The sequence below is a fragment of the Mus musculus genome, chromosome 5 (assembly GCF_000001635.26).
Source record: "Mus musculus strain C57BL/6J chromosome 5, GRCm38.p6 C57BL/6J".
Classification (NCBI taxonomy): domain Eukaryota; kingdom Metazoa; phylum Chordata; class Mammalia; order Rodentia; family Muridae; genus Mus; species Mus musculus.
The window spans coordinates 102,662,934-102,690,559 of NC_000071.6; the positions used below are offsets into that span (position 1 = coordinate 102,662,934).

The following is a 27,626-nucleotide window of genomic DNA, read 5'->3' on the forward strand; positions in this document are numbered from 1 at the left end:
GTGCTTCAAGAACCAGTGGTCAGAGGTCAATGTCATGGTACACACCTTTAATCCCAGTACTTGGGAGGCAGAGACAGATCTTTGAGTTCAAGGCCAACCTGGTCTGCTTAGTGATTCTAGGACTACATGGCGAGACCCTGTTTCGAAAAAACAAAACAAAATAAAGAAAAAGAAAAGAAACAGTTGCCGATAGATTGAAGTTTCACTGAGGACTGAACACTGTCGAGGATGTAGCTTGAGTCTCCTATCCTGAACCACTGGTGCAAAGACAAGGCGATGAAGGTTTATATGAATAAATGATTCAGTACTGGCATTTTTCTCTAGATAAAGAGAAAATAGGTTGTAATATGGAAAAAGTTATTCAGAACAAGTTTTAAAAGTGGAATGGGCATTTATATGTGTCTAAACTGATAGGAATGATCCGCTAAAGAGAGAAAAATCTAACAGAAGGGACAATCAAAAATCTCAGTCTGTTTTTGCACTACCATAACAGAATGCCTGAGACTGGGGAATTTATAATGAACAGAAATCTGTTGGTTCGCAGTTCTAGATGCTGTAAAGGTCACCTTCAGGGAGCCAGCATCTTCTCACTGTGTCTCCCTGTGGTAGAAGGCAGAGAGAAGAGATAAAACTACAACTTCATTCACTCTCCTAATGGCCAACGTGACCTAACTCCCCCAAACACTGCATGTGTATTAAATTTCTGATCTTGGGCTCACATAAGCAACTGTGGCACAAGAGGAGGACAATTTGAAATTTTACTAAGTTTCTTTAAACCTGTCACTTTAACTTTTACAACCACGAACTGGAGGAAAATAATACTGACTGCTTTAGATTAGTCTAACCATCGAATATTACAATGTTGATAGAATGCTCCGTAAATTTGATGGCACACCATCCACATCATAAATTGATACATAAAATGATCCCAGAGTTAATGTTGTCTAATGCACATGAGCTACTCAAAAATATGTACTAAAGGTAAATGAATATAACTCTGGCTTATGGAATTTGATTACCATAAACATGAGGGTGTTTGGAATATGTGACTGCTTACTGGGTTGCAGACACCGAGCAATTCAGATGCTCAATGCTGCTGCTATGTGGTTTTTGCTGCTATGTTGATGTTTGGGGCATTTGTGTTTGCAGGGGACTATTTTTCTGCATGGAAATAAAGTCATTGAGCATCCGTGCAATGAAGAAAACCCAGGAAAGTTCCTTTTCGAAGTAGTTCCAGGTAAGATAAATTTTCTGTTTTGATTAAATTCTTGCTGTTCTGTGTCGAGGCAAGTGAAAATGTGTCAGACTGGTTTTGATCGTTGATTCTGGCTGAAAATTGAGAGAGCAAGCATTTACTTGGCTATCATCCACACAGGCAATGGCCCCACATCTATACAAGAGCATGTGTGTGCAGACACACATGCTCACGGCTGCAGAATGATTCAGTTGCCCACGAGACTCTTGATTTGACCAGAATTGACCAACCTGTATCGTAACGGACTGTGTAACAGGAGTCTTATTTTACAGGGATGCTGTGATGGAAACTTGATACAGTGTTACTGGTCAAATGTGCTACCAGAGGATTATCTGATAAATTCCCTTGCAAAAAATTCTTTTTGAAACCTTTTCTACTAAAAATTTTTTTCAATGGCCAAGCAGACATTATTACAGTTCTGTCTCCACTGTGTTCCCAAACAGCGGCTCACACATGTTTGGCTGTGGAACTGAGGACGTGTCAATCAGGGCATCTAGGCTCAATATCTGCCACATCTGTTCATGTTTCTTAATTATTGGCTCCCATCCATTTTAGTGTGGTGGTGCCATATTTAAATCTTAGAGTAGCCCCAGAATTGCTCTTTCAATGCCACGGTCTATATCATTGATCAGTTCTTCTCCATCTCCTTATACCTTGATAAAAGCAGAAAAGAGTTAAGAATGCAGTTTTTTAGTCAAGCTGGACAACCCGGTTGATGTGATGTTGATACTGATTTCAAAGTAGTGTAGGGTGGGTGTGTATTGATTTGTGTGTGCAATATGTAATTTGTATCAATACTGCTGGCGTAAAAGCAGCCAATCAAACAGTTTTTCCCCAGATTTATAAGGCCTGGGAATCTAAAGTGTGCGAGCGTATTTTCCCCCTCAATGAAAACAGCTGTAGCCTCGAGTTCACCAGGCTCAAGATGGAATCCATGACTAACTGTTAATTGAAGCAGCTCAAGTGCAGAAGGGTTAGTCAGATGGGTTGCGTTATTTGTTTCCCCCCAGGGAGAACACATTGTAAGAAACCTGACTCTTGTTTGCCCTGTTAAAGCCCTTTTGTTCTTACTTCTTAGAGGAATGTCCCTTATGGAGCTAGAGCCCAGATGTTGCAGAGGCTTTGAAGTATCCCTAGAGGAAATTTCTTTCCCTATTTATTCTCTCACACCAGGGCCCCGTTGGTTTTTAAACCACCTTTGGTATTAAATGGATGGCTTTGGCTTTTTATCTCCAGCCATAATGCTAGGGGTCTACCTATCCAGTCAGTCTACCGGCTGCCCATAGATCTCAGCTCGTTGAGAAGCCTCGGATGTAAGACAGATAGACTTGAGCCTGTGTTAGGCAGTGCATGCCTTCAGGTCTTTCCAATATGCCGTGACTGGGCACAGGTGTTACACACAGTGCACATGCTGTAGAGCCTGTGACACTGAAGGCTATGTGATGAGAAATCTGAAGTTGTCTTTTGTAAACATTTCTGGATATTCAGCCTCGATGATATACTCGTTCATAGTCCTACTTACAGTGAACGCACAGCTCCATCGAGACAGGGTGCCGTCTAAATCCTCAAGGCAATTCACAGAACCTTGTGAATTGAGATTTATAATTCTGAATGTTTATAGAGTGTGGAGAGAGTTGTGCCATTTGAGCTTGGGAAAGGAAGCTGGAAGCACTCATGCAACAGAGTGTCAAGTGTCTTTGTCACACACCTCAGTAACAGGGCTTTATCTCTGCAGCCTTGAGACAGAGTGACATTTCCAGTCATGTACCTTGGTACCCAGTATAAGAATATGGAGATCTATTGAACATAGGTAACATAAGATTTTTGCAAAATTAGGATTATTTACAAACAACAAGATACTTGATCTATCTTTTCAAATGGGAATAACAATATAATATCTTTCAGATTTTTCCAATTGTGAAATATTTTAACATGGAAATTGAGGGGTTACAATGGAATGTTTTCATCAATCAGAAATTGAAGGAAGGAGGGATTATATATGTATGGCTGGCACTTTGTATGATATATATGTAATATATGATACATATGATAATATGTATATGATATATATCATATATATGATAATATAAATGATAGATATATCACTCACATACATATAACATATATCATTCATATATATATATGTGCGTGTGAATTCATATATGTATATGAATGATAAGTCTGTATTCTACATTGGTCCTCTCTGTAATATATTCAGTTTTTACTTTGAGAAACCTACCCTACACACTATACATAATGAGTACAGACCCAACACACCTGCCTTTATGGACAAAATGTCAAAGTCTAAGTACCCAAGACGTGTTACTGAATAAGAGACACTTAAGTTCTCTAATCCCATTGACTCATGATGTCTACCAGCAAAGCTCAGGAGAGCCTCCAGCAAGCTCCTCCCTATTTATTCTAACACTACAAGCATGCATGCACATTGTATAAGAACAGTTTACCTTTCTGTGCCATATATGTCTTTAGAACATATTCCCATATAGGAAACTTTGGTTTTGTTTGTTATTGGATTACTTTGAAATGTCTAAAACTAAAAATATTAAGAGAAATCAGCAATTTTCAACAGAATATGGAAACTGTCATCTTTGTATATTACAAATTTATATTCATTTGCATATCATATTTCTACACATATTTTAAACTTGTAAAAGCCTAGCTGGGAAAACAATCTACCATAAATTAGCGTGGATTTTTTAATGGATTTATTATCCATGAAATGATTTATCCTTTTGAATAGTGCCACAAGTTACAACATCTCACTTCAGTCTTTCCAATTTCTCCACTTGCTTTTCCAAAAAGTAAAATAAAATATAAATGTCAGCCAAATTGGCAAATTTGAAGGATACATGGTCAGATGTGCCAAACTTTAGGCCGGAGTGAACATTTATGTCCAAGTACTAAGCTTTTGGGAAATGTGATTGAGAAAGGAATGTTGGCAGGTTTTTACTGTACAGTCCTTGAAGAAAGAAAATGTAGCTGTTCTCTGCTTCTTAAAATGTGTTTGGACTGAGTTTTCCTTGTTTTGTTAACAAAATGGATAGAATCGTGAATGGAGCAATGATGCACTGATTTTCTCAGAATAACCTCTCAGAAGAGTAGAGGGAAAGAGACTCAGAGCTAATGATGGCCAAAGAGGAAAAGAAATCTCGATCTGAGTGCAGGGTCCCCAATGGAGGAGTTGGAGAAAGGACTGAAGGAGCTGAGGGGGGTTGCAGCCCCGTGGAGGGAGCAACAGTGTCACCCGGCCAGACCCCCAGAGCTCCTGGGGACTGGACCACCAACTAAAGAATGCACATGGAGGGACTCAGAGCTCTGGCTGCATATGTGGCAGAGGATGGCCTTTTTGGACATCAGTGGGAGGAGCGGCCCTTGGGCCTGAGGGTTTCAATGCCCCAATGTAGGGGAATGCCAGGGAGGGAAGACGGGGGTGAGGAGCACCCTCATAGAGGCAGTGGGAGGAGGTAAGCGATGGGGGGGTCCAGAGGGGAAACCTGGAAAGGGGATAACATTTGAAGTGTAAATAAAGAAAATATGCAATAAAAGAAAAAAATAAACTTTTATGAAAGAAAAATAATTTCTTTCATAATACAATGATTAAATCTCACGCATTTGTGGAACCTAAAAAAAAAAAAAAAAGAAGTCTAACACTCAATGTAGGCAGGAAGCCGCCTCTAGGCTTTTGAACTGTTGGCCTCACCCAGCTGTGTGTGGGCTGTGATGGTGGTAGAGACTGCTACTCCAATGCAACAATGTTGCACCATTGGCTGTGTTGGCTATGGTGTTGGTAGAGACTGCCCCTCTAATGCAACAAGGTTGCACCATTGCTGCTCTGTGAGGTCTCTGGATGTAGAATCCTGTGTACGTGGGTGCTGTTACTGGAATACAGTACCTCATATGCTCCTCTCCAAATGCTGATACTACCATGGGGTGGATTCATGGGTTTTCCATGTCTCCGGGATTGGCAATGCACTCCCATGGCAGGGTGTACCCGTTGTGGACATGGTCCTTTTGGATGGTTTACAGGAGGAGTTATTGTCAAGCTGCTTTCTTTCCGAGTACTTAGGAACCAGCACATTCATGGTCTCGGTCTGCAGAGGGAGGGAAACAGGCTGTTTTCCTGTTCTCCATCCCCCGCCTTTCATGGTGGGCCACCAGCTGCAGTACGCAGCAAAGCTAGTGCCAGCTTCAGATTGCATCAGAAGGTCTCAAGTTGGGAGGAGTAGGAAGATTTCAAAATGTATAATCTGTGCCTTTGTGCCTTCCAAACTTCCTAATAAGCTATTATGTTGATTTTATGTGATGAGTGCTTTGTCTGCATGAATGTATATGTGACATGTGTATGCCTGCTGCCTTTGGAGGCCAGAAGATGCTAGATTTCCTAGAACTTTAATTATGAATGGTTGGTTGTAAGCTGTCATGTGAGTGCTGGGAACCAAAGCTGGGTTCCTTGCAAGAGTAGCAAGTGTTCCTAAGTACTGAGCTACCTCTCCCTCCCAGCTTTCCTGACTTTCTGTACATAGTGACCAGCCTGGCATATCCCTCAACAGTTTGTGCCTATCAGTAAGCCACTCTACAGAAAGCATACCCAGTTTTCTAGTGTTGCCTTGTAACAACCATTGCAGGGCTCCAACTCTAATTTGCTTTCTGTCAGAGAGATTGGAAAGATACAGCTCTGTACAGCATTGCCTGGACAGCCAATGGCAGGACTCTCTCTCTAACTTGATTTCTGTAGGGAGCTTGGAAGGTATGTGGCTCCGTACAGTATCAGTGGTCAGCCAGGGGCAGAGCTCCATCTCTGACTTGATTCTGTTCATAATCTTGGAAGGATTTTGGCTCCAGACAGAACCACTGGGCTTTTCAACCTAGAATCTGGAGGCTTAGCAGCACAATTTTCTTCAAGCCTGAGGCCTTCAAGTCAACTCCAGGATAATGTGGAAGATAGATGTTTTATCTATAAGTATTTATAATTATAAATATAGATATTATAATTATAGATGTTATAAATTATTGTATAGATTATTTACCTATAATTTTAAATCACATTTCTGGGAAACCTCGTGATGGAGAGTAATCTTAGGATTCTTGCTGGGAGTGCTCTCTGGAAATGGCTCACCTGAGGGAGAATGGGGAAGACATACTGGAACAGGCAGAGGAACTGCCACTGGAACTAAGGTCCTACCTCAGCCTGCGGAGCTCTGAAAGTGGAATGCCCCTCAGGTTTGTTCAGACAGAGGATCTAGCTTTTATTTCCTTAGATCAACTATTCCTTGCTTATAGAAAAAGATATATTCAGGCAAGGTAATTTCCTGATGTGCTAGAGAACATTCCATGTTCTTTTTTTTTTTTTTTTTTTTTTTTTGGCAAGAATCATTTCATTTAATCCCTACAATCCTTGATAACATACATGAAGAAATGGTTCCCAGAAAGATAACTCACTAAAGCTGACACTAACTTCATTAACCAGCATCTATAAATATGCCCATACATTCATCTATTTGTGTGTGAGTTTGTATATGCATGGGAAATAGTATGTTGCTGATTTGCAGGCAAAGTTTCAAGAGACCAAAATAAATGTGTATAAAGGTAATTATGAGGATGTAAAGTGAGCTGGCATTTTATATTATGAGCCAATGTATTAGAATCTGGACCGTATTTTCCGGAAGCTAGGCGTGTGAAGTTACTTGTTTTGAACTGAAATAGATAAACAGGAGTATTTCCTCAGCTCATCCACTAAGAATGAGAGTTTGGACTCTTGAAGTGAGAGTAGGCATTTTAATCTATTTAAAACTGTTTTCACATTTAAATGCATCATGAAAATGAACACTAAGTAAAGTTTCCCAGCTACAAACCTATTGCAAGCATCTCTAAAGTCACAGCATGGTGTCATGATGATGGAGAATTAAAACACACTTCCCAGAAGTGGTCTTAACCTGTTAGGAATAACTGTCACCAAGTTAATGTCCTGTGAGACCTCAAAGCCCAGTTATCTCCCTTAGAAAATACACACTGAATGAACTGCTGCCGGGTTCTTTCCACATGCCCTGTATGCACTGGGTAAGAGACTGCCCATTGTCTAGCCACCAAGAAACACGTGTGATATGAGATCACGCTGGGAATCAGTCTTCCAGCCAAGCAGAGATCATTATGGATCTTATAGGTTATTGCCAGCCTCCCAGACTCTCACCTCCCCATCTGGGACCAGTTCCCAAAGGCTGACTTACCTGGTCCTTGTCCAAAGAGAAAAAAAGAAGAGGTGGAAACAGGAGGAAATGGGAGGAGGAATAGAGAAATCATTCCAGAAACAGAAAGGCCAGTGTGATCCATCTGCAGTGAGGTTCAGTCAAAATCCTTCAGGAAGAGAACAAGTTACCAATTATGTCACCTTTCATCGCCACCATGCCGATTATCTCCGATACCCTCACACAAGCATGAGAATCCTTCACATTTATGATAACAATGTATCAATCCTAACTGCTTTGCAAGATTTCACAGGAGCTAAGTGGACAGCTAGTAAACACGGGGATTCAGAAAATATACTAAGTGCACTACAGCTCCTTTTTCTTTCTTTTCCTTTGCTTTTTAACCAAAAGTGTGTCTCCTCTTGCAAACTTTTGACTCTGTAAATATGCCCTCCAATGACAGACCTGGTTTAGATCCAGGCCAAAAGACGTTTGTAATCACTGTCTTTCCATGGCTGTGTTTAGCTGTTTACTTCTCTCTACTTCCTGCCCCGTCCTGTAACATGCTCACATAAACATGATCAGCTTTCCACTGTTTCTTGTTCCTGGCTAGCATAAGAAGTGTTTGTTGTCAGTCAGACCTTAGCTCCCCAGTTTGATTTCTCTTCTTCTTGCCCCACAATGTGAAACTCCTTGGCTCTCTGTCACACATGTACAAGACCATGTTTGCTGGCTAGAACACTTCATAGGTCTGGAGTCTGCAAACGTTTTCTTTACCAAAGTTCGAATCTGCTCAGACAGTCAGTACAGCTGTGTTATGTTACAAGCCAACCGAGAAATAAATAGTTCTGACAGATGTTCATGGGTGTCTCTGGGAAAGAAAATACTTGGCTAATTTTCTGGTTTAGGAAGGTGATTATGTAACATTGCCAATGGAAGTTTACCAGTTATGTCTGTGTTTGTGACTGCTGGGTTGAACACATGATATCATTTGATATATTAACTTACTATCATTCCAAAACGGAAGTCACAGGCTGCAGAGATGATGGCTCATTGATTAAGAGATCTTGCTGTTCTTCCAGAGGACCCAAGTTTGATTCCCAGCACTCATTTTGGGTGGCTCACAACTCCAGTGATTCAAGCACCAGGGGAATGCAATGCCTCTGGCTTCTGCGTCACCCCAACATGTACACGCACATGCTCACACACAGATACACACATGTGCATAATAAAAGATAAAATAAAATTTATAAAGAAAGCCAACATTTGGCATATATTTTATATGTAAGTATGGGGATAGTTTGGGTTTTATTTTTAATTATGTGCATTTATGTGTGTCTGTGTACATTAGGTCAGTGCCTGCAGACAACAGAGAGGGCATTGGATCTTCTGAAACTGTAGTTATAAGCAGTTGTGAGCTGCCAGACAAAGATCCTGGGAACTGAACTTGGGTCTTCAGCAAAAGCAGGATATGTTCTTAAACACTGAGCAATCTCTCCAGTGCTACAGGGAAACTTTCAATAAGTGGCTTAATGTAAGATTTAGTCATTGTCTTGATCACTATTCAATATGCTGCTAAGGCATCTACATGGACAATAGTGGCTGTGTCTTAAACTCCCCCCTCCCCTTTCATCTCAGCACTATGTTAAAACCACTCAGTTGCGTTTGTCCCTGAACTGGCAGTGACCATCTCTGTCTGCCCAGTTCTGTAGGCAGCTCACAGTCTTCCTGGAATGTTCAGACCATCTAGGGTAGGAGTTGCTTACGCTATAAAAGCTGCATGTTCGCAAGTGCTCAGAACATAAAGTCAATACATTGTTTCAATCTGCATGCGGGCCACTCTACATTCTTTACCTTAGAACAAGTTTGCTGGATTTTGTTTTGCTTCCCAGCTCTCTTCCTACATAAAATACCTTGCAGAGTGACTTTGGAGGGGGCTATTTGCGTGGCAGAAAGAGAAGGCTTTGGATGCCCTTTCATGCTTTGATATTCTTGCTTGTGTCATTTGAATGAGTGGGCATTTATAGCATTTATGAGCCATGTGTGCACATGGACACGCAGGAGCTATGTCTGCAGGGACTATATTTCTACACTGTGGGCATGCTGCTCCAATCCCCATCACTCTGTGCTAGAGCAAAGATCAGTGAACATTTCCTGGAAAGAACCAGAATCAATACCACAGGTTTTTCAGACCTAGGGTCTCTGCCCCTGCTGCTCTGCTCTGCTATAGTAACACGGTAATATAGTAATGAGTGTGTCTGGCTAGGTCCCAATAAAACTTTGTTCATCAACTCTTGAATGTGGCCCCAGACAATGTATTTGCCAGTAACTGGTACACCATCCCATACTAGGAAAGCTAAGGTGAGGAGGATTGCCTTAAGTTTGAGTCCACTTAACTGTGATACATGTGAAATTCAGAGCAGTCTGGGCTACAGTGTGACTTTGTCTTACATACAAACATAATAGCAGGTTGAGAAGATACCTCAGTCAGTATAGTGCTTCCTGGTGAGCTCTAAGACCTGAGTCTGATCCCCAGCATCTACATACACAGAAGAACATGGTACTATCCCAGGAACCCCAGTTCTGGGAAGGCTGGGATCCCTGAGGCCCTCTGGTTGGCCAGCCTGGACTACTTGGCAAGTTCATACCTGTAAGCAATGATGTCTCAAAAAAGTAGGGAGACAGGTCTCCTGGGAAATCATATCCAAAGTGTGCCTCCGCCCTCCATATGAATGTGTAGGCATGTTCTGATGCAATCCCTTCCCTCATAAGCACACACACACACACACACACACACAGACACATGTATCTATATATATATGTATCTATCTATATATATACATACATGCAAATACATATACATGCACATTGTCAGATACACAGTCATACAGAGAAAGAGAGAGATGAGAGTGAAGGGGAGGGGAAAAGGGAGGGAAGGAGGAAGGGAAAGAAAGAGAGAATTGAGGCAAAAGGATGGCTATTAGATTGAGGCCAGCCTAACTATGCTATATTGTATTCTAGGCCAGTGCTGGCTACAATATAAGACATTGTCTTAAACCAACCAAGCAAAACTGAATAAATAATTTAATTTAAAAGAACTATTATTTCTCTTTTGATTTATTTTCTAACTACTTAAAAATGTGAAATATGGACAACAGAAGGCCTGATTTGGCCCACGGGCCACAGTTTTCTGATCTCTGAGCCAGATTTTTTTTTTTAATGTAGAGCTATAAAAAGCACATGGAAGACACTAATAGAAATCAGTGGTCTTCACTGGTGACACTGGAGCTAGGATTAGACTTCAGAGACAGCCTGTCTCGACACAGCATTGCCCCTGCCACAGCCATGGCTGGGAGAGTGACTGTCAACACTTTTATTTAGAAGGGCCATCTCTGAATAACATATTAAAGTACCATGCTGAACCTGAAAATATCAGTGACCAAAATGAGTCTGTCTCAGCCTTGATCCAGCTCCTCCAGAACTAACTGTACCTTCCGACCAGCAGTAACGTCTGTGACTTCACGTGAGGACAGTCGTTGATAGTTGACTGGATGTGACTAGAAGCTAACTGTTTCCCACACCATGCCCAGTCCACTCATGTTCGGGCGGTAATCCATGCATAGTCTGATCTGGAAGCATTCACAAGGTTAGGTAAGCTTGAAATATCTTCTAAGCTGTCATTTTCACATATTCATTAGTATCTTACAGTGTTCAGTGTTTCTCATAAAATAATAATGTAGCCTTTTATGGACAAATCAAATAGAATTAACAAGTTCCTCCTAGGGTGTTTCCTTCAAGCTCCACCAGCTGTCAGGCGTTCCCTGCCCACCCCTCACCCCACTAAGATTCCCTTAAGACCAACATAGGAAACACTTCTAGCATATTCTTATTTGATGCTTTCTGGAAGTACATGCACACATGTGTGCACTTCGGGTCTTGTGCTGACATATGTTAGGCTTTAAGGACAATGGTTTATTCAATGTGATGTGGTCTGTATCATTTCCCTCGCTGGCCATCAATGGTTCATACTCTCATTCCCTGTGCTAATACCAGGCTCCACACCCCCCTGAGCTCATGAGCCAGCATGTGCTGCAGACTTCTCCCACCAGTAAGAATTCAGAGTGGTGTGTTCTCTACATCTGACAGAAGCCAAATAGCTATGGGCTGGGAAAAATGGGGAAGACAAGAAGGAATTAAGTTAAATGTCAAAAAGCCAGCGTCAATACGAACCATAACTTCTTCTGCCCCCAGGATTGACATTTGCTGAAGTTTTGTTCTCTTCTCTTCGTGGAAATTATAGAGATGAGAGATGATGCCTGCCATCCCCAACACATAGCAGAATGCCATCATATAGGACACAGTCAATGCATGTCTGCTGCTTTAATGAGCAAATGTGACCTTGAGTTTTTTGTTTTATGATGGCTGACTGTACTGGTCTAATCAAAATTAGGACCTTTCAAGTCTGAGTTATTGAACTGGATCATAGCTGCTTTCCCCCACTGCCGTAGGACACCAGAGACTCAAGAAACTCATTAATTTCCCGTACCGTGTACTATTTTCTCTTTAAAAATCTAATCCCTCTGGCCTCATCACTCAGTCCATCGCAAATATAAAAGAGCCTACCATGTCCTTTATTGCCTTGGTGACAGAAGCTATTTGTTAATAAGTTATTTGCCAGAATAATTGTTATTTTCCTTGCTCATTGTTCTTTATGGCTTGGTTTTAATTATACATGCTCAGGATGCTTGTGTTTACCTGCCTCTTTCATCCAATAATTGAAAAATCTTTGTAATCCAACGAGGCTGAGAAAACAGACAGTAAAAAAACCCCAACAAATACCAGAGCTGTTACTTTGAATGGAGTTCCTAGGACAGGTTCTTTCCTGTGGATGGGCATCCTGAAGGGCTTAGCTGGATGAAAATCATTTTTGAAACAGCTGATTCCTGGTAGACAGAGCAGCTAGTAATTTAAAGAAGACATACCTCTCAGGAAATAAATATTGGAGGAGAAACGAGTTTGCAGCCAACAGCTGCTAAGGGATATGGAAGATTGAGCTGCAGGGAGCCTGGCAAATCACTGGCTCCATCCATCTTCCAAGGCCCATGGCATCAGTCCTAGAAAGGCCAAAGGCCTGGTCCACTAGAGTCTTCAGAGGTTTTATGCATCCAACAGTGTGTGCTCTTTCCTCTCAAAATTCCTCAACACAAATAAGACAACTGGTCGCTGAAGTGAAAGACACCAAGGACTTGTAAGAATCCTGATTGTGTTTTATAACTTTGCTTCATCCCTAAATTAGCTTTTAGGTGGACATGGGTAGAGAGAACAGATTATGCCTGACCTACCAGAGAGTTACCAAAGGAAGGAAATGGGGACTTGGTTGTCTAAGGAAAGCTACACAGGCTCCCTGGAGACCAGTGTAGCAAAGGGGAGGAAGAGTGGATATTCGACAACAGGAGGATCAGTGATGTATCCACACCTCAAAGACTGAGGGGAGATGGAAACAGGAGCACCAAGCACTTAGGACAACAAGTCATGTGGCAGGCACTACGCATTAAGTCCTGGTGTAGGGACTAAATCGTATTGCACTGGACCCTACATCTGGCGGAGACTTAAAATATAGAAGGGCAGTGAGACCTTGCCAGGGCAGCAAGTGTGTGGCTGGGATTTGAAAGTAGTGCTGGATTTTGATTTTACAACCACGATGTCAAGAATATCGAGCAGAGGAAATGCTGGCAAACATAGAAAGGTCCGGAAGTGCTCTAGACCACGAGAAGCTTTGCTTGTGATCTGCTCCTTGATCAGCACAGCTCACAGCAGCACAGCTATGTATGTGTCTGTGATAAGGAAGAGGTGGGGGTGAAGAGGGTGCAGGACATGTATTATGTTCCTAAAGCTTTCAGAACAAGCCATGCAAACTGAGCTCTAAAGAAGAGAACTGAGTTTTCTCAGAACTCAGGAGCCAGACACCCAATATCAAGGTGCTACCAGGGCTGTCCCTTCTCGGTATCTGCCCTTGGGTTGGTCCCTTCTTGGTATCTGTTTTTGGGTTGATCCCTTCTGCAGTCTCTGTCTTTGGGTTGGTCCCTTCTGCAGTCTCTGTCTTTGGGTTGGTCCCTTCTGCAGTCTCTGTCTTTGGGTTGGTCCCTTCTGCAGTAACTGCCCTTGGGTTGGTCCCTTCCTCAGTATCTGTTCTTGGATTGGACAGCTACCATCTCTGTGACACTGTGTTTTCACAGGATCTTGTTCCTGTGCCTTTCAGTGTCCTGATTTCTTATAAGGATGACAGTATGTTGGATTGACATCAACCCACACTTAATGACCGCTTCAAAGACCTTACTTTAAAATATAGGAAGCCAGAAGTCTTAAGTTCTGAAGTGCTTCAGTGTATATTTTCAGGAAACACACTTCAGTCCAGTCTAAAATATTCAGCCCATGCCAAAAGGGGAGATGGGACCTGAGTTCCCTTCTAGAGGGTCTTCACCTATTGTACCCAGACTTTATTGAACACACTTGGTGCTGTGGCTCAGAACCCACCTGCCCTTCACATAAAGACAATGCCAGTAGCACTAGAGATGTGCCATGGGGGGAGGGGCTACAGGAAAAATGCCTTTCTTAGATACATACTTTGCCTTTCCTGAAAAATGACCTCAGGTTTAAATATTTTTCAAGTTTTACTCACAGATTTTTAATTTTATTTTCAACATTCTGCCAACAAGAAATAGACCAGACCACTAGCCATTAGTCTTCTTGCTGTTTTGGTCTTTTCCTCCTGTTTAAACAAGGCTGATTTTGTTTGGGAACAAATTCCTCTTGCAAGTGGCCCACAGTGCATTAAACACCACTGGGCTGTGTTTAGTCAGCAACAAGCAAATGACAGGGAGCTTTCCCTCCGTCTTCCTCAGTGACCCAAGCCTTCTGGCCTGACTTGCCAACATGTCACTGAGATGCTGCAGAGCAAGAAGGATCAACACAGGCAATTAAGGCTTCTGGAAAACAATTTGTGAGGGGCATGGCATGGCATAGGGCCCATTTCTTCAACACCAACCCCACTGTCTTTCTTGTGAGTCATTGTTCCTGACATATCACTTGCTTACAGGAGTCACAGAGGGATAATGACTAAGTCGTGCTTAGAGGTTGTTTGGTGCTGATCTGTTGGCTGTGATTTATCATAATGGGCTCTTTGATTGAAAGATAAATGCCTCATTTCATGGAGGCAAATCAATTATTTTTCAATAGTATATTTATTGAGTGTTTTGTTTTTGCCTCTCACATAATTGCATAAGCCTACTTAATTTCATGCATATCCCTCAACTTCAGAACTGTTTAGGCAAAGCTACTTGTATTTCCCATATGATCTCCTTCTCCTCTATTCCTCTATTCCAACTGAGAAGCTTCTCTGCCCCTTCCTTGTCTTTCTATCTGAAATCCATTCATTCCTATCTTTTCAGGAACTGTGCTCCTGATGTCTTGTTTCTTTTTATGTAGCTTTGCCCTCTATATTTATTCTCAGACACAATTTTATTGAAAATCAAATTAATTGCAACCTCATAGAAAGAACAGTATCAACCAACCAGACCACACAGATCTCCCAGGGACTAAAACACCAACCAAAATGGAGGGATCCACGGTTCCAGCTGTAAATGTACCAGAGGATGGCCTTATGTGGCACCAGAGGGAGGGGAGACCCTTGGTCCTATGGAGGATTGATGCCCCGGCATAGGGAGATGCTAGAGTAGTGAGGCAGGAGTGGGTGAGTGGGTGGGTCAACACCCTCCTAGAAGCAAAGTGGAGCGGGGATGGGATGGGGGTTTGCGAAGGGAAAACTGGGAAGGGAAATAGCATTGAAAATGTAAATGAATAAAAGGATCAATAAATAATAAAAAAAGCAAATTAATCTCATGCATCTTAAAGTTTAAAGCAATGAGCATTCAGTAATATGTCTGATCAATGCTGAGCTGCTGTCTCTTGACCGCCCTTCTCTCAGTAACCCTCAGCTCGGTTCTCTCTTCTTGCACAAGAGTTCTTTACCCTCTTTAGAGCTCATGTTCATGCTTCAGTCCATTTCAGCTCCCCAAGAAGACTCTTTCTTACTGATGTCATTGGTCAAGCACATGCTTCTGGGTACAGTTACTGTTTGGGTTCTGGTAAGGTTTTCCCATTGCAGTGGCTTGGCAGAGCTGATAACTCTGTTTCTCAGTCCATATTCTTCCCTTCCATCGGTTCCAAGGACACCATGCCTTCCTCTGTGTGTTTATATCTGACATCGATGAACATCATAACCTGAAATGATCAGATAACACAGAGTACCTGCAAGCCAGTGTTACTAAAACGAGGATGGAGATCCTTGTACATCAGTCCTGTGTCTAGCTTCTCTCTCTGTTATGACGGGGTGCCTTTAAATTCAGTGTCTACCTCATTTGTCCTGAACAACTGAAGTTTTCTTTTTCCTGCTCCTATTCACTGTTACTAGATTGGCCATTTTTAGATGTGGCCTCACTAGGAAGTCTGACCTTGAGTTCAAGATGCCCCTGTCTCAGCCTCTCTGAAGCTGGAAGCACAGATGTATGTACACTCTTAGCAGGGTGTTGTTTTTATAATTCCGTAGGTTTCTATGAAAAGCAGAGAGTGCTCATATGCAAAGTAATATTTTATATTCAGATATGATCCTCATCTTCAGACAAACAGACAGCCAAACAGAGGCAGGGGGGATGTCTTTGCAATTAAGAACATTTACTGCTCTTGAAGAGCATCCAGATTAGATTACCAACACCCATATTGTGACTCCCAACCATCTGTAACTCCAGTTTCAGAGGATCTGATGCTCTCTCTGGTCTCTATGAGCACAGCACACATGTGTTTCACAGACATACATGTAGGCAGAGCACATATATAAATAAATCTAACCTTTTTGAAGTCAGATTAGAAAGCCCCTATATAAGATTTCTCTGGTATGGTTCACCCTTCTTCCTGTCCCTCACATCTTTGGCCACAGCTCTCTGTTTCTCAGCCAGCCATGCTCTCCTCATGTCTGGAGCCTTTGTGTACTCCTTGTGTATCCCTCTGCTCACTTTAGACTGGCTTCTTCCCAGTCTAGGAGGGGAAGGTGGGCTTGAGCTCATCTTTCTGATGGACCGTAACTGTAACTGTGCCTCTTATTTGTTTTATTATCTATGTTATGTAAGTTTGTCTGTCTGTGTCTGTGTGCATATCTGTCTCTCTCTATGTGTATCTGTGTCTGTGTGCATGTATGTATCTGTATGTATGTGCATGTCTATGCCTGTGCATGTGTGTGTGTGTGTCTGTGCCTGTGACTATATTTATGTCTCTTGTGTCTGTGTGTCTGTCTGTGTTTGTGTGCATTTCTGTGAGTATGTGTCTTATTCTGTATGTGTGTTCATACCTGTGCATGTGTGTTTGTATGTCTGTATCTTTCTGTTTGAGTGTCTGTGCCTCTATCTCAGTGTGTTTGTGTGTGTGTGTGTGTGTGTGTGTATCTATGTCTCTGCGTCTCTGTGTATGTTGGTCCGTGTGTCTATGTGACTCTGTGTGTGTCAGTCTGTGTGTCTGTGTGTCTCTGTGTATGCCCATGTCTGTGTTTGTGCTTGGACAGGAGGGTTCCTGTAGAGGCCAAAAAAAAAAAAATGTCATTGGATCCCCTGGAACTGAAACTACAGATGGTTGTAAGCTAGTCAATGTGGGCCCTAGAAACCAAACTCCAGTCCTCTGCGAGAGCAAGTGCTCTTAGTCACTGAGCCATCTCTCCAGGCCTTGTCTGTGCTCCTTTAGGGACATGCATTCCTAACCAAGGCTCCCAGCATGTCTCCATCTACTTTGAAGGCCTATAGCTTTTGTTGTTTGTCTCTCTCAACAAGAATGCTAAGATCCAAAAGAACTGGGAAGAAGATTTATTCACCATTGTGTTCCTAGCCCAGCAAACTACCTAACAACACGCTGTTTAATAAGTACCTAGTATACAAAGGAAGGAAGAAAGACAGAGGGGAAAGAGGGAGACACAGAATAACATGTGGGAATGGTAAACACCCAATAAAATAGGGAATGGTAGATAACCAGAAGCCCTGAGTGCTATAGTAACCTGATAATTCATTTCAACCCTACATTTGAGCTGATTCGCTTCACGCATAGTTAGGATCAGGGATACACAGAGCCAGATACAGAGCTGCAGGCTGTGATTAGGAAGCCCAGGCAAGACGATGACAAGAGACTGGGGACCAGGGTAAGGACTTGTCTCACAAATAAAGGTCTGTAAAGCAGACCTTACACGCCAAGTTCCTGTCCTTACAAAAGTAGTATTTACTATCTGAATGAACATCTGGTAGAAGCAGTCTCCCCGAAAACATTTTGATAAACTCTCATTTTAGGGGTGTCTGGCACCATTAGGATGAACAGTTAGGAAAGATGCGGCTCTTCTAGGCAAGGCACCATTGCTAGGTCGGGGGGGGGGGGTGTGTGTGTGTGTGACTGCTGGCATTCAGTGTCACCCAAATGAGGAAAGTGATCTCTACCAATGTGTCCCAGAGCCTCCCTCCACCTCTGCGTCTAGCTTCTCAACTGACCTCCCAGAAAGCAGTCCTTGTTATTTCTAGTGCCCTGAGCCCCCACAACTGTTACTAACATCTCTCCTATCGTTTTCCCTCTGTAGATGTGTGAAGAATCAATTGTTGTGAAACCACTTAATGAAAAGAAATGAGATGGTTTATATTCCAGTGTTAAAATGTGAATTTCTTTTGCCAGGCTCCGTTTACTTCCTCTCTTGTGTGATGGAAGTCTATCCCTAAGCCACATATGAGTCTCAGGAAAATCTAGAATCCAGTGTTAAGTCCATCTGCCCTGCTTGGTCTGTTGTTTACCTGTTGGCTCCTAGCACATTGACTTGGTGCCTCCTATAACATGAATGGCTCCTTCTTCACTGCATGTCTGTTGGCAGTGACATTGCTTTCCTTGTTCAGGTCACAAAGCCTCAAGGGCACCATGGATGCTGCTGCTGAAACTACTGCTGGTGAGCCACCAACACATAGGAGCTGCAGGCAGCAACCTGACTCTGTGCTCTGTCCAGTGACCTGTGACTCAGTCATAAGATAGGAGCTAGATGCAGTGTTGCTCAGGATATTAATCATAGGTTAAAAAAACAAAAAACAAAAAAACGAATGTCCATCACTGGAAATTAATCGGAGATGCAAGGAGATGTTAATATAGCAACTGTGTGAATCCTACACCCTTTATGTATTCTGACTGCCATAGCATTTACAAATTCTTCCTCGTCTACAAGTTCCTTTATTTGAGAACATGGAAGAGGTCAGACTCTTGGTATCTGAGAACAGTGTAAAGAAATTATGCGGGGAAGGTCACTGGAAAGGGCTCATGATGAAAGAAAGAAGAATGACTCTAACACACTGCTTGGCTTCTGATTCATAAGAGACTGATGGCAGTGTGGATAACCTGTGTGTCAAGCTGGGCCGAGGCTTCAGAAACACGATATATTGCTGAAGCAAGAGGCAGAGCTACCCTTTGAGCAAAACGGATCTCAAGGAGTCCTTCACCAACTATTTATTGAAGAGTAGTTTCTAAGAGTTACCTGATAGAATCAAGTTTTATCTTTGGCTGCAAATAGTACAAATCGAGACGGAGTATAGAATCTTTGTCTGCACGTCTCATCAGGATTTAAACACGTCTCCCATGAGAAGAGTCGGATGGTCTACTTTTGGAAGGGCAACTTGCGTGAAACAGATTCCAAAGGTAATGCTCACTGTTTAATTTTTAATAAAAAAGAAAAACAGTGAAATAACTGCTTGGCATCTTTGACAACCGTCACATACGTGAATCCAGAACCCAAATACACAGCACAGACGGTAGAGGTCAAACACCTCAGAGTGGATAAGTGTCTGTAGTTTTACGTGTGGCTAAAATGTTTTGAAGGATGAATGTGTTACCTCTGCAACCTGGAACAGCTAAGATCTGGGAAACACAAAAGAATCAGTAACTATGATTGTTGGTCATCTTCCTTGGTTATTGATGCCCCCCCCCCGAAAGACCCAACAAGCAGCTGAAAGAGTCAGATGCAGATATTTGGACAGAAGCAGCTGACCCCTGTTGTTGAATTAGGAAAAGCAGAAAGAAGCTGAGGAGAAGGGCGATCCTGTAGGAGGACCAGTGGTTTCAATTAATCTGGACCCACGAGATCTCTCAAACTCTGGACCACCAAACAGACAGCACACAACAGCCGATATGAGGCCCCCAACAAGCATACAGTAAAGGACTTCCGGGTTTGTGTTCATTCAGAGATTATGTACCTAACCCTCAGGAGAATGGAGGCCCCATAAGAGATTATGTTCGTGAGTGTTTGAACAACTTATTATTGTTTTCATTTCTATCTTCTAGACATGGATGGCATTTGACAAAGGCAACCAAAAATTCTAAATCTGTGAGACTGGAATCAGTACAATATGCTCCTCATTTGTGTAATAGTTAGTTTTGTTCAATATTGCCTAAAAGAGGAAGAGCTGTGTTAGGTAGGAAGATTTTGTGGACAGAATACACATTCCCAAATTCATAGTTGAGCACTCTTCCACAGTTTCTACTTTCTTTTCATTTTGCTGGTTGTGGTAGAAGGCAGGCTACAGCCGTGCAGCCCACCGTGTTAGGAGTAGACTGCTGACACGCTGAGACTCCTGGTGCTTGCTCTTCTCTCCTGTGTGCCCTGTGAAAGACACAGCATCACGCTGTTTATTTCTATCACTTAATTCCCAACACCCCCAGCAGGTAGTTTTTTTAACACATGATGAAGTTAGCAGTCATTCTCAACCTTCCTATTGCTGCGACCCTCTACTACAGTTTCTCATGTTGCAGTGACCCCCCTCAACTATAAAGCTACCTTTGTGCTACTCCACAACTATAATTTAGCTACTGTTACGAATGATAAATATCTGTGTTTTCCAATGGTCTTAGGTGACCCCTGTGCAAGCTGCTGTAAGGACTTCCCAAAGATCACGACACCAGTAAGCAAGCAACTTGAGGCTTGAATCCAAACTATTATTATTTAAGTTGGCTTGTTTAAGTTGTAAAGAAATTAAATGAAAGGAAAATTAAAATAAAATCTCCTCTTATGAAAGAATTGCTGGTATCATCTGACAACTTCATAGAATGTTCCCCAACTGGAAATGGTTGGCTTGAGCAATTCTCAGTTTCACTGGGATGCAGGGGCCATGTGCTTGAAAAGAAACTGTGAGGAAAAAAACTGTGTGAGCCTGGTCTCCCTTGACTCCCGAAGGAGGCTGTCCTGATGTTCAGACTGAGGCAGACTACACTCACAGGTACACAGGTGCAGTAAGCTCAGGAGTTTTTTAATGTTCCACAAATAAATGCACAAAAAATGATGGAAACATTTAAGGGAAAAATCACTTTGAGAGCCTAACCAAAGGAAGCTACATCACACAGAACACAAGAGAAAGGAGACCCGTTATCCTCGAACAAGATACTGAACCAACTTCACACGCCACCTCTGTGGTTGAAGTGTCGCGGTGGTGGCTCAGGTTTCTCAATATCCACTCAAATCTGCTAAAATTAGTGTATTTTTGAAAAAGTATAGTTTGTTTACAAAGCCGTATATTGTCTTATAGAAATCTCAGAAAGGTTAAAACTAATTGTGAATTAACTTTCCTACTCATGTCAGAAAAGGTTTGGGTTTTGTGTTTTATCAACATTATTGAGATGTGTGCTGTGAGTATAACTTGCCCACTTAAGGAATGAAACTAAAAGACTTTTAGTACTTTCAGACAAGTACAGACATAACCAACACCAAGTTTAGGATACCCCCTCCATCCCCAAAAGCAAACATTGTTACCAACTAGCTGCCACTATCCACTTTGCCCAAGCCCCAAGCATCTACCCTTCTCTGAATAATTTTTCTCATTCTAAAGATTCTGTATAGGAGTCATAATGCTATAGGGGGTACTGGTGATTATCTTTGTTTATGTAACATAATGCTTTAAGAATCAATCATGCTACAGTATCAAATGTCTTCATTTTGGATGTATAATAGGAGATGTACTGACAAATGCTTTGTTTATTTATTCATCGCTACCCATGAACCCCAGATGGGGAAGATGTCTTCTGGGAGGTTTCCTCCCCTGACAGAGTCACCTGAGGGCAGCACAAGACCAGGCATGTCTCTTTAAAGAGCCCAATTCTTTCGTTTTCAATGCCCACCATCTACTTTAGTCCCAGGGTGAATGGATGCCCAGTCTCTATGCTATTAAGTTCTCCAAGATGAAAAGTAAGTTTGGAGACCACGACACACCTGGATTTCTGTTGACTGATTTTCTTAACGTGTCCTCTCCTGTGTCCAGCTTGGATCTGGGAGGACGGTTGGGCTTCTTCCCTGGCTCTGCTCTAGCCTGTCTTCCCCTCCTCCTACCTTGCTAGCATCTGTGGCCTTGAATAGTTTCACTCTTCTTATATATTTTTTTTTCCTCTGAAGTTTCTTTGCTGAGAGATCAGTGTGCTTTTAATTAAATAATGAACGAAGGACATCAAAATTCAGAGCACAGCCTGTCAGTAGGTGCTGCTTCTGTTACTGCCCACCCCTGTCCAGTGCTTCACTCTGCCCTCTGTCTATTCCTGTCTCCTCATTCTTACAGAAGCCGTGGCCTATCTCTCCTGAACTTTTCCACTTACTCTCTTGGAATGCACTTTCTACCAACATTCCAGGAAGGCCACCTTGAATGAATCTGAACTAAGTCTCTAGCTGCATATAACCTTCAATGCTGTCCCTTCACACTTAGCATGCACACCTACCTCCATGTTAAACTCCAGCATCCCACAGAGCCCACCCCTCCTCCTCTTGTTGTCCTCATTGGTGTCTCCCAGCCATACTGGCTTGTTTTGACTCCAAATGCTCCAAGATTTTTCAGAGAGAAGAATTTCATGACATGTCAATAATTATAATGCGCTGACATGTGTTTATTGTTGTTTGTTTTGTATTTTGATTTGTTTCCTGCATTTTCCTTATTACCTGTCTTAGTCAGGATTTCACTGCTGTAAACAGACACCATGACCGAGGCAAGTTTTATAAGGACAGCATTTAATTGGGGCTGGCTTACAGGTTCAGTCCATTATTATCATGGGGGAAGCAAGGCAGCATCCAGGCAGGCATGGTGTAGGCAGAACTGAATGTTCTAGATCTTGTTCTGAAGGCAAACAAGAGAAGACTGTCTCTCACGTGGTTAGGAGGAGGGTCTCATTGTCCATTCTGAGAGTGACACATTTCTTCCATACCTACTAATAGGGCCACTCCCTGGGCCAAGCATATTCAAACCACCACACTACCTGAGCCTCAACTTAAATACTTGCATTTTAAGAAAGCTTCCTCTGGACAGTAACAATCTCCAATCATCATTAGGCAGTTTGTCAAAATTCTAGTACAGAAGTTTGAATATTAAAGCTAATAACTTGTTTAATTGCTTTTACTCAATTTGTTCAAGCATGTTCCGTGTGGTGGCTTATATCTGATACTATATAAAAAGCCAGATATTGTTGGACACAGTAGCACATGTAGAGACAGACAGACCTATCTATAGCAGATCTATATGTGTTCAAGACCAGCCTGGTCTATACAGCAAGTTCCAGGCTATCCATCCAGGGACATAAACACATGTACACACACATCTATCTATCTATCTATCTATCTATCTATCTATCTATCTATCTATCTCTATATCTATCTCTCTATCTCTCTATCTCTCTATCTCTCTATCTCTCTATCTCTATACTATATCTATATCTATATCTATATCTATATCTATATCTATATCTATATCTATATACCCTCTCTCACAAGGGAAGGAGACCAATGTTCATTGCTCTCTTCCCTCTTCCCATCATGCAGGTGAAGGGCATGTACTAGATTCATCTTTGTAAAGACATTGCTTTCTAACATGAGCACATGCCTTCATTCTCTGTTCAGAGACTATCGTAATGCACAACTGTACTTTATGGATACTTATCAATACTCTACACTATCCCAGGAGTACAGATGCTATGAGAGTAAGACAGAAATAGTCATAGCCTCCTTTATGACACTTTTCTTTGCTTACTATATTCAAATTCTTTTAACTTTATGATGCTAGAAGAGCTGTTGTATTGTCTTTATTTTAAAAACAAATATTTAGGATACATAAGCTTGTTCTAGGTTGCCAGACATAAAGTTGCAAAGGCAGGGTGGCAGAGTTGGGTTGCAGAGTCAGGAACCACTCCACAAACCAGAGAAGCACAAGAAGGCTTTTCTCCCTTCAGCACTAGAGAGATGCATGTCTCCCTTATACAAGGGGGAAAAAAAAGATAACATAAGAAAAGAAAAGATTAAAAAAAGGAAAACAGGAAAACTATTGGGCTCACACCCACCCATGACAGTGAGGCAATTATAGTCACTATTTCTATTGTTTTTGTTAGGGAAAGCAGGGGATGGGGCTTAGAGAAAAATCTGAGTCTTACTGACTTGTAAGTAAAGATAGAGGATAAAAGCCAGGCATCACCTTTCATCCAGCCACTAAGTGTGAAGGTACACACTTAGAACCCCAACACTTAGCAGGAAATAAGAGAACAAGGAGCTCAAGGCCAGTCTATTCCATGTAGTGTGTTTAAAGCCAGCTCAGAATACATAGGCCCCTGTCTCAAGAAAATAAAACAAAAATTAGCCATCACTCTCACAATGTCTGTGTGTCTGTCTATCTGTCTGTCAGCCTGACTGTGTAGTTCATGTGGGGATATCAAACTGTGGGCCTTCCATGTTCTAAATGCTCCCTATTGACCCACCCCCAAAGCCAGGCCTTCATTTCATGTGAAAAGGCCCCTGAAAGTGCATGGTTAGGGTCATTATCAGTAAGATTGCATATGCTGTCTTAGGACAATGCCCTTTGGATGTTATGGGTCCAGGCTAGATCTATTCACATGGATGTGTGTGGTCTGGAAATGAGCAAGAACAGTAGATAGTAAATCAACTGCTGTGTGCCTGGTGGAGGGAAGAGAGGAGTGCTTCCCACTTGGATGTGGCCATTTTTTTTTTCTTTAGAGAGGAATTGTGGAAATCTGGCCAGCAGTTGAGAGAGTAACAGAATTTTGCTTCTCTGTCTAATGATATTTTGGTACATGGTTTTATAAAACTATAGTTCCCTTCTATCATCTAATGATGAAGGCAAAGACCAAAACCAAATGAAAAAAATCTTCTGCTCTGTATAACCAATAACCAGAGAAGGGTTATGGGAAAACGTGACAATGACCAAGAGCCTGTGGTTTTGTCTACCAAGGTTGAGGAGGAAGTGGAGAAGTCAATGGCTGGAATACATCCATCTGCCCTAAAAGATCCAGAACATTCGCCTGATTACCATACGACCTGAGGCATCTGGGAGGGAGACACCATCTGCTGCTCTTTGGCAGGACTTGGTCATCAGGGTGGAGAACGAGTCACTGTCCTCAACTCTCAGATATTGGGAGCTGCCCAAGCACATGCTTTCTACTGGAGGAGATAAATGTGTCTTGATCTGAGGCATTGTTGATGTCTCTGCTTTATCACACACCCTGGAAACTAGGAGAGAAAGAGAACGGGAAGTGTGGGAATAAGGACAAGAAATACTGACTCGTTTGGCACACAATTGATTCAGCTCAGTGGCAGAGTGGAGCAGGGAACCCGAATTAGCCAAATAACTGATTAATTGCTGTACATGTAAGCAAAGAGACTAAAACATATACATCTATGGATTTGGTGGGCACTTGGGTACATAGTGACCTAAGAATGGATACACATGCAAACTGAATTAATTTCTTAAATTCTGCAAGAGGCAACAAGGCATTAGGTAAGTTTTCATAATGACATTTGGGTAGATTCTTTAATTAATTTCAGCTTGTAGCAGTGGACACTGAGGTGGAATAAGAATGAGCGAGCTGCATTTCTGGGACCAGGCTTAGCCCTGCTCTGTGTGATCCTAGAGTGTGCAATGTTGTCTGGTCATGTCATCATTATAATGAGTTCTTTCAAGCCCTTTCCATGCCGCTTGCTGGATATCTATTTCTTGATCCTGGTACTAACCAGGTACAAGCCTGCTTTGCTCTGAACTCAGAAGAGATCAGTGCCTCTAGGGTGGTATACTGTAAACCATCTCATACAGTGCTTGGAGGGCAGAAATAGTGTTTTAATTTTGTTGTGTCTTCATCACTTATGAACAAATAGCCACCTTTGTGGCTTTTAAGCACGTTTCTTAAGCTTGTTAAAATATAGATAGTTATGGCAAAAAAAAATCTCTGAAATTCTTCATGGGACACCTAAATTAATAAAATGTTGTAAACCCCATGATTTAGATATTGCCTGAGACCATAGTCATGAGTAACTGCTGCTTATGTAGAGATCCAGTGCATGTTGGGGAATTCTGCACATCAATTAAAATGAGAGGTCCCTGAGCAATCATAAATGGTTTTAAAATCTAGGTTAATCAAGGAACAATTTGAAACAAAGGGCAGACAACAATGTAAATTGCAATATAAAGCCACCCAGGCTGAAAATACTACATCGTACCAGAACACATCTCTGCTAGTAAGAAATCTAATCATATTTGGCATTATACTTCAATCCCAGAGAGCCAAGTCACTAGCTTATGTGACTTAGAAAAGCTATTTGTTTGGCTTCAACTCTCATGCCCGCTGACTATATGAAATTTTTAGAATTCCAATTTTAATCTCAGTCATATCTTTACCTTGTCTGTGAATGGAATTGACAAAAGATAAGTCACATAAATAATAAAAATAATACTCCTAGAACCCAAATACAATAAGAATACATAGTTAGCTTATTAGTTGTTGAGTGACACTCTAATATTGTGAAAGAATGAGTTATTTGAAGCTGAATAGCTAATTGAGTGGCTGTTTTCACAACTCTTTGCCCCGGTTGTTAGGAGCAAACCCCATGATTGTTTGTGTCATTGACATACTTGACGAATGGAACATCAGAACAACGTGTAAGACAAGAGGTCTGCACGTGATGAATCCTAGTTACAGCGGTTCCAGGGTTCCCACTATCACTTAAAACTCTTCTCCCATTTAATGATGACCTCACCTTTCAGAGTACCTTTGTGGATGCACACCTCTATAAGCTTTAATTTAGATGTTTCTTTTTATTCATTATTTTGTTTATTTACATTTCAAATGTTGTCCACCTTCCCACTTTCCCTGCCACAACCCCCTTCTCCCATCCCCCTCCCCTTTACTTCTATGAGGGTGCTCCACCCACTCACCCACTCCTGCCTCACTGCTCTAGCACCTCCTTATGCTGGCTCCTGTCAGCAAGTGCTTCTTGCCATCATTAATAGTATCTGGGTTTGGTGTCTGCAGATGGGATGAATCCCCAGGTGGGGCAGTCTCTGGATGGCCTTTCCTTCAGTCTCTGATCCATTTTTTGTCCCTGCTTCTCCTTTAGACAGGAAAATTTCTGGGTTGATATTTTTGAGTAGTCCCATCCCTCAACTGGGATTTACCTATTTACTGGACATGGTTTCTACAGGTTCTTTCTTCCCTTTGTTGGGTACTTTGGCTTATGTCACCCCTGTTGGGTCCTGAGAACCTCTTGCTTTCCTGGTATCTGGGACTTTCTAGTGGCTACCCCAGTTCCTCATGCCCCACTGCTACATATTTTTGTTCAATTTCCTGACCCTCTGTACTTCTCTTTCATCTCTTCCCATACCTCATCTTGTTCCTTCCCCCCCCCTTCCTTCTCTTTCCCTCCTAGGTCCCTCCCTCCCTCTATGTCCCATGATTATTTTGCTACCCTTTCTAAGTAGGACTGAAGCATCCACACTGTGGTCTTCCTTCTTCTTAAGCTTCATATGGTCTGTGAATTGTATCATGGGTATTCTGAGCTGTGGGGCTAATATCCACTTATCAGTGAGTACATATCATGTGTGTTCTTTTGTGTCTGGGCTACCTCACTCAGGAAGATATTTTTCTTAATAAGTATAATAACCACCAGAAGAATTTGCCACCTGATACAGAATATCATATTTAAAGGTAACCATAAAGCAGCAGACAGGGAGTATTTTCCACCGTTAATTCCACACCATACTTAAATGTGGGTGTGAGTTTAAAATAAGGTACCATTTTGGTTAAAATAG

General features: G+C 42.0%; 1 protein-coding gene across 5 annotated transcripts in view; it reads left to right on the forward strand.

The window, feature by feature from the left end:
• Arhgap24 (Rho GTPase activating protein 24) overlaps window positions 1-27,626 on the forward strand; it is a 697,838-nt gene that overhangs the window by 455,736 nt on the left and 214,476 nt on the right. For all 5 annotated transcript variants that reach the window (XM_006534888.2, NM_029270.2, NM_146161.3 and 2 more), the window contains one exon: window positions 1,150-1,237. In XM_006534888.2, coding sequence (XP_006534951.1) covers window positions 1,150-1,237 — 88 coding nt within the window. The remainder of the gene's footprint in view (window positions 1-1,149; window positions 1,238-27,626) is intronic.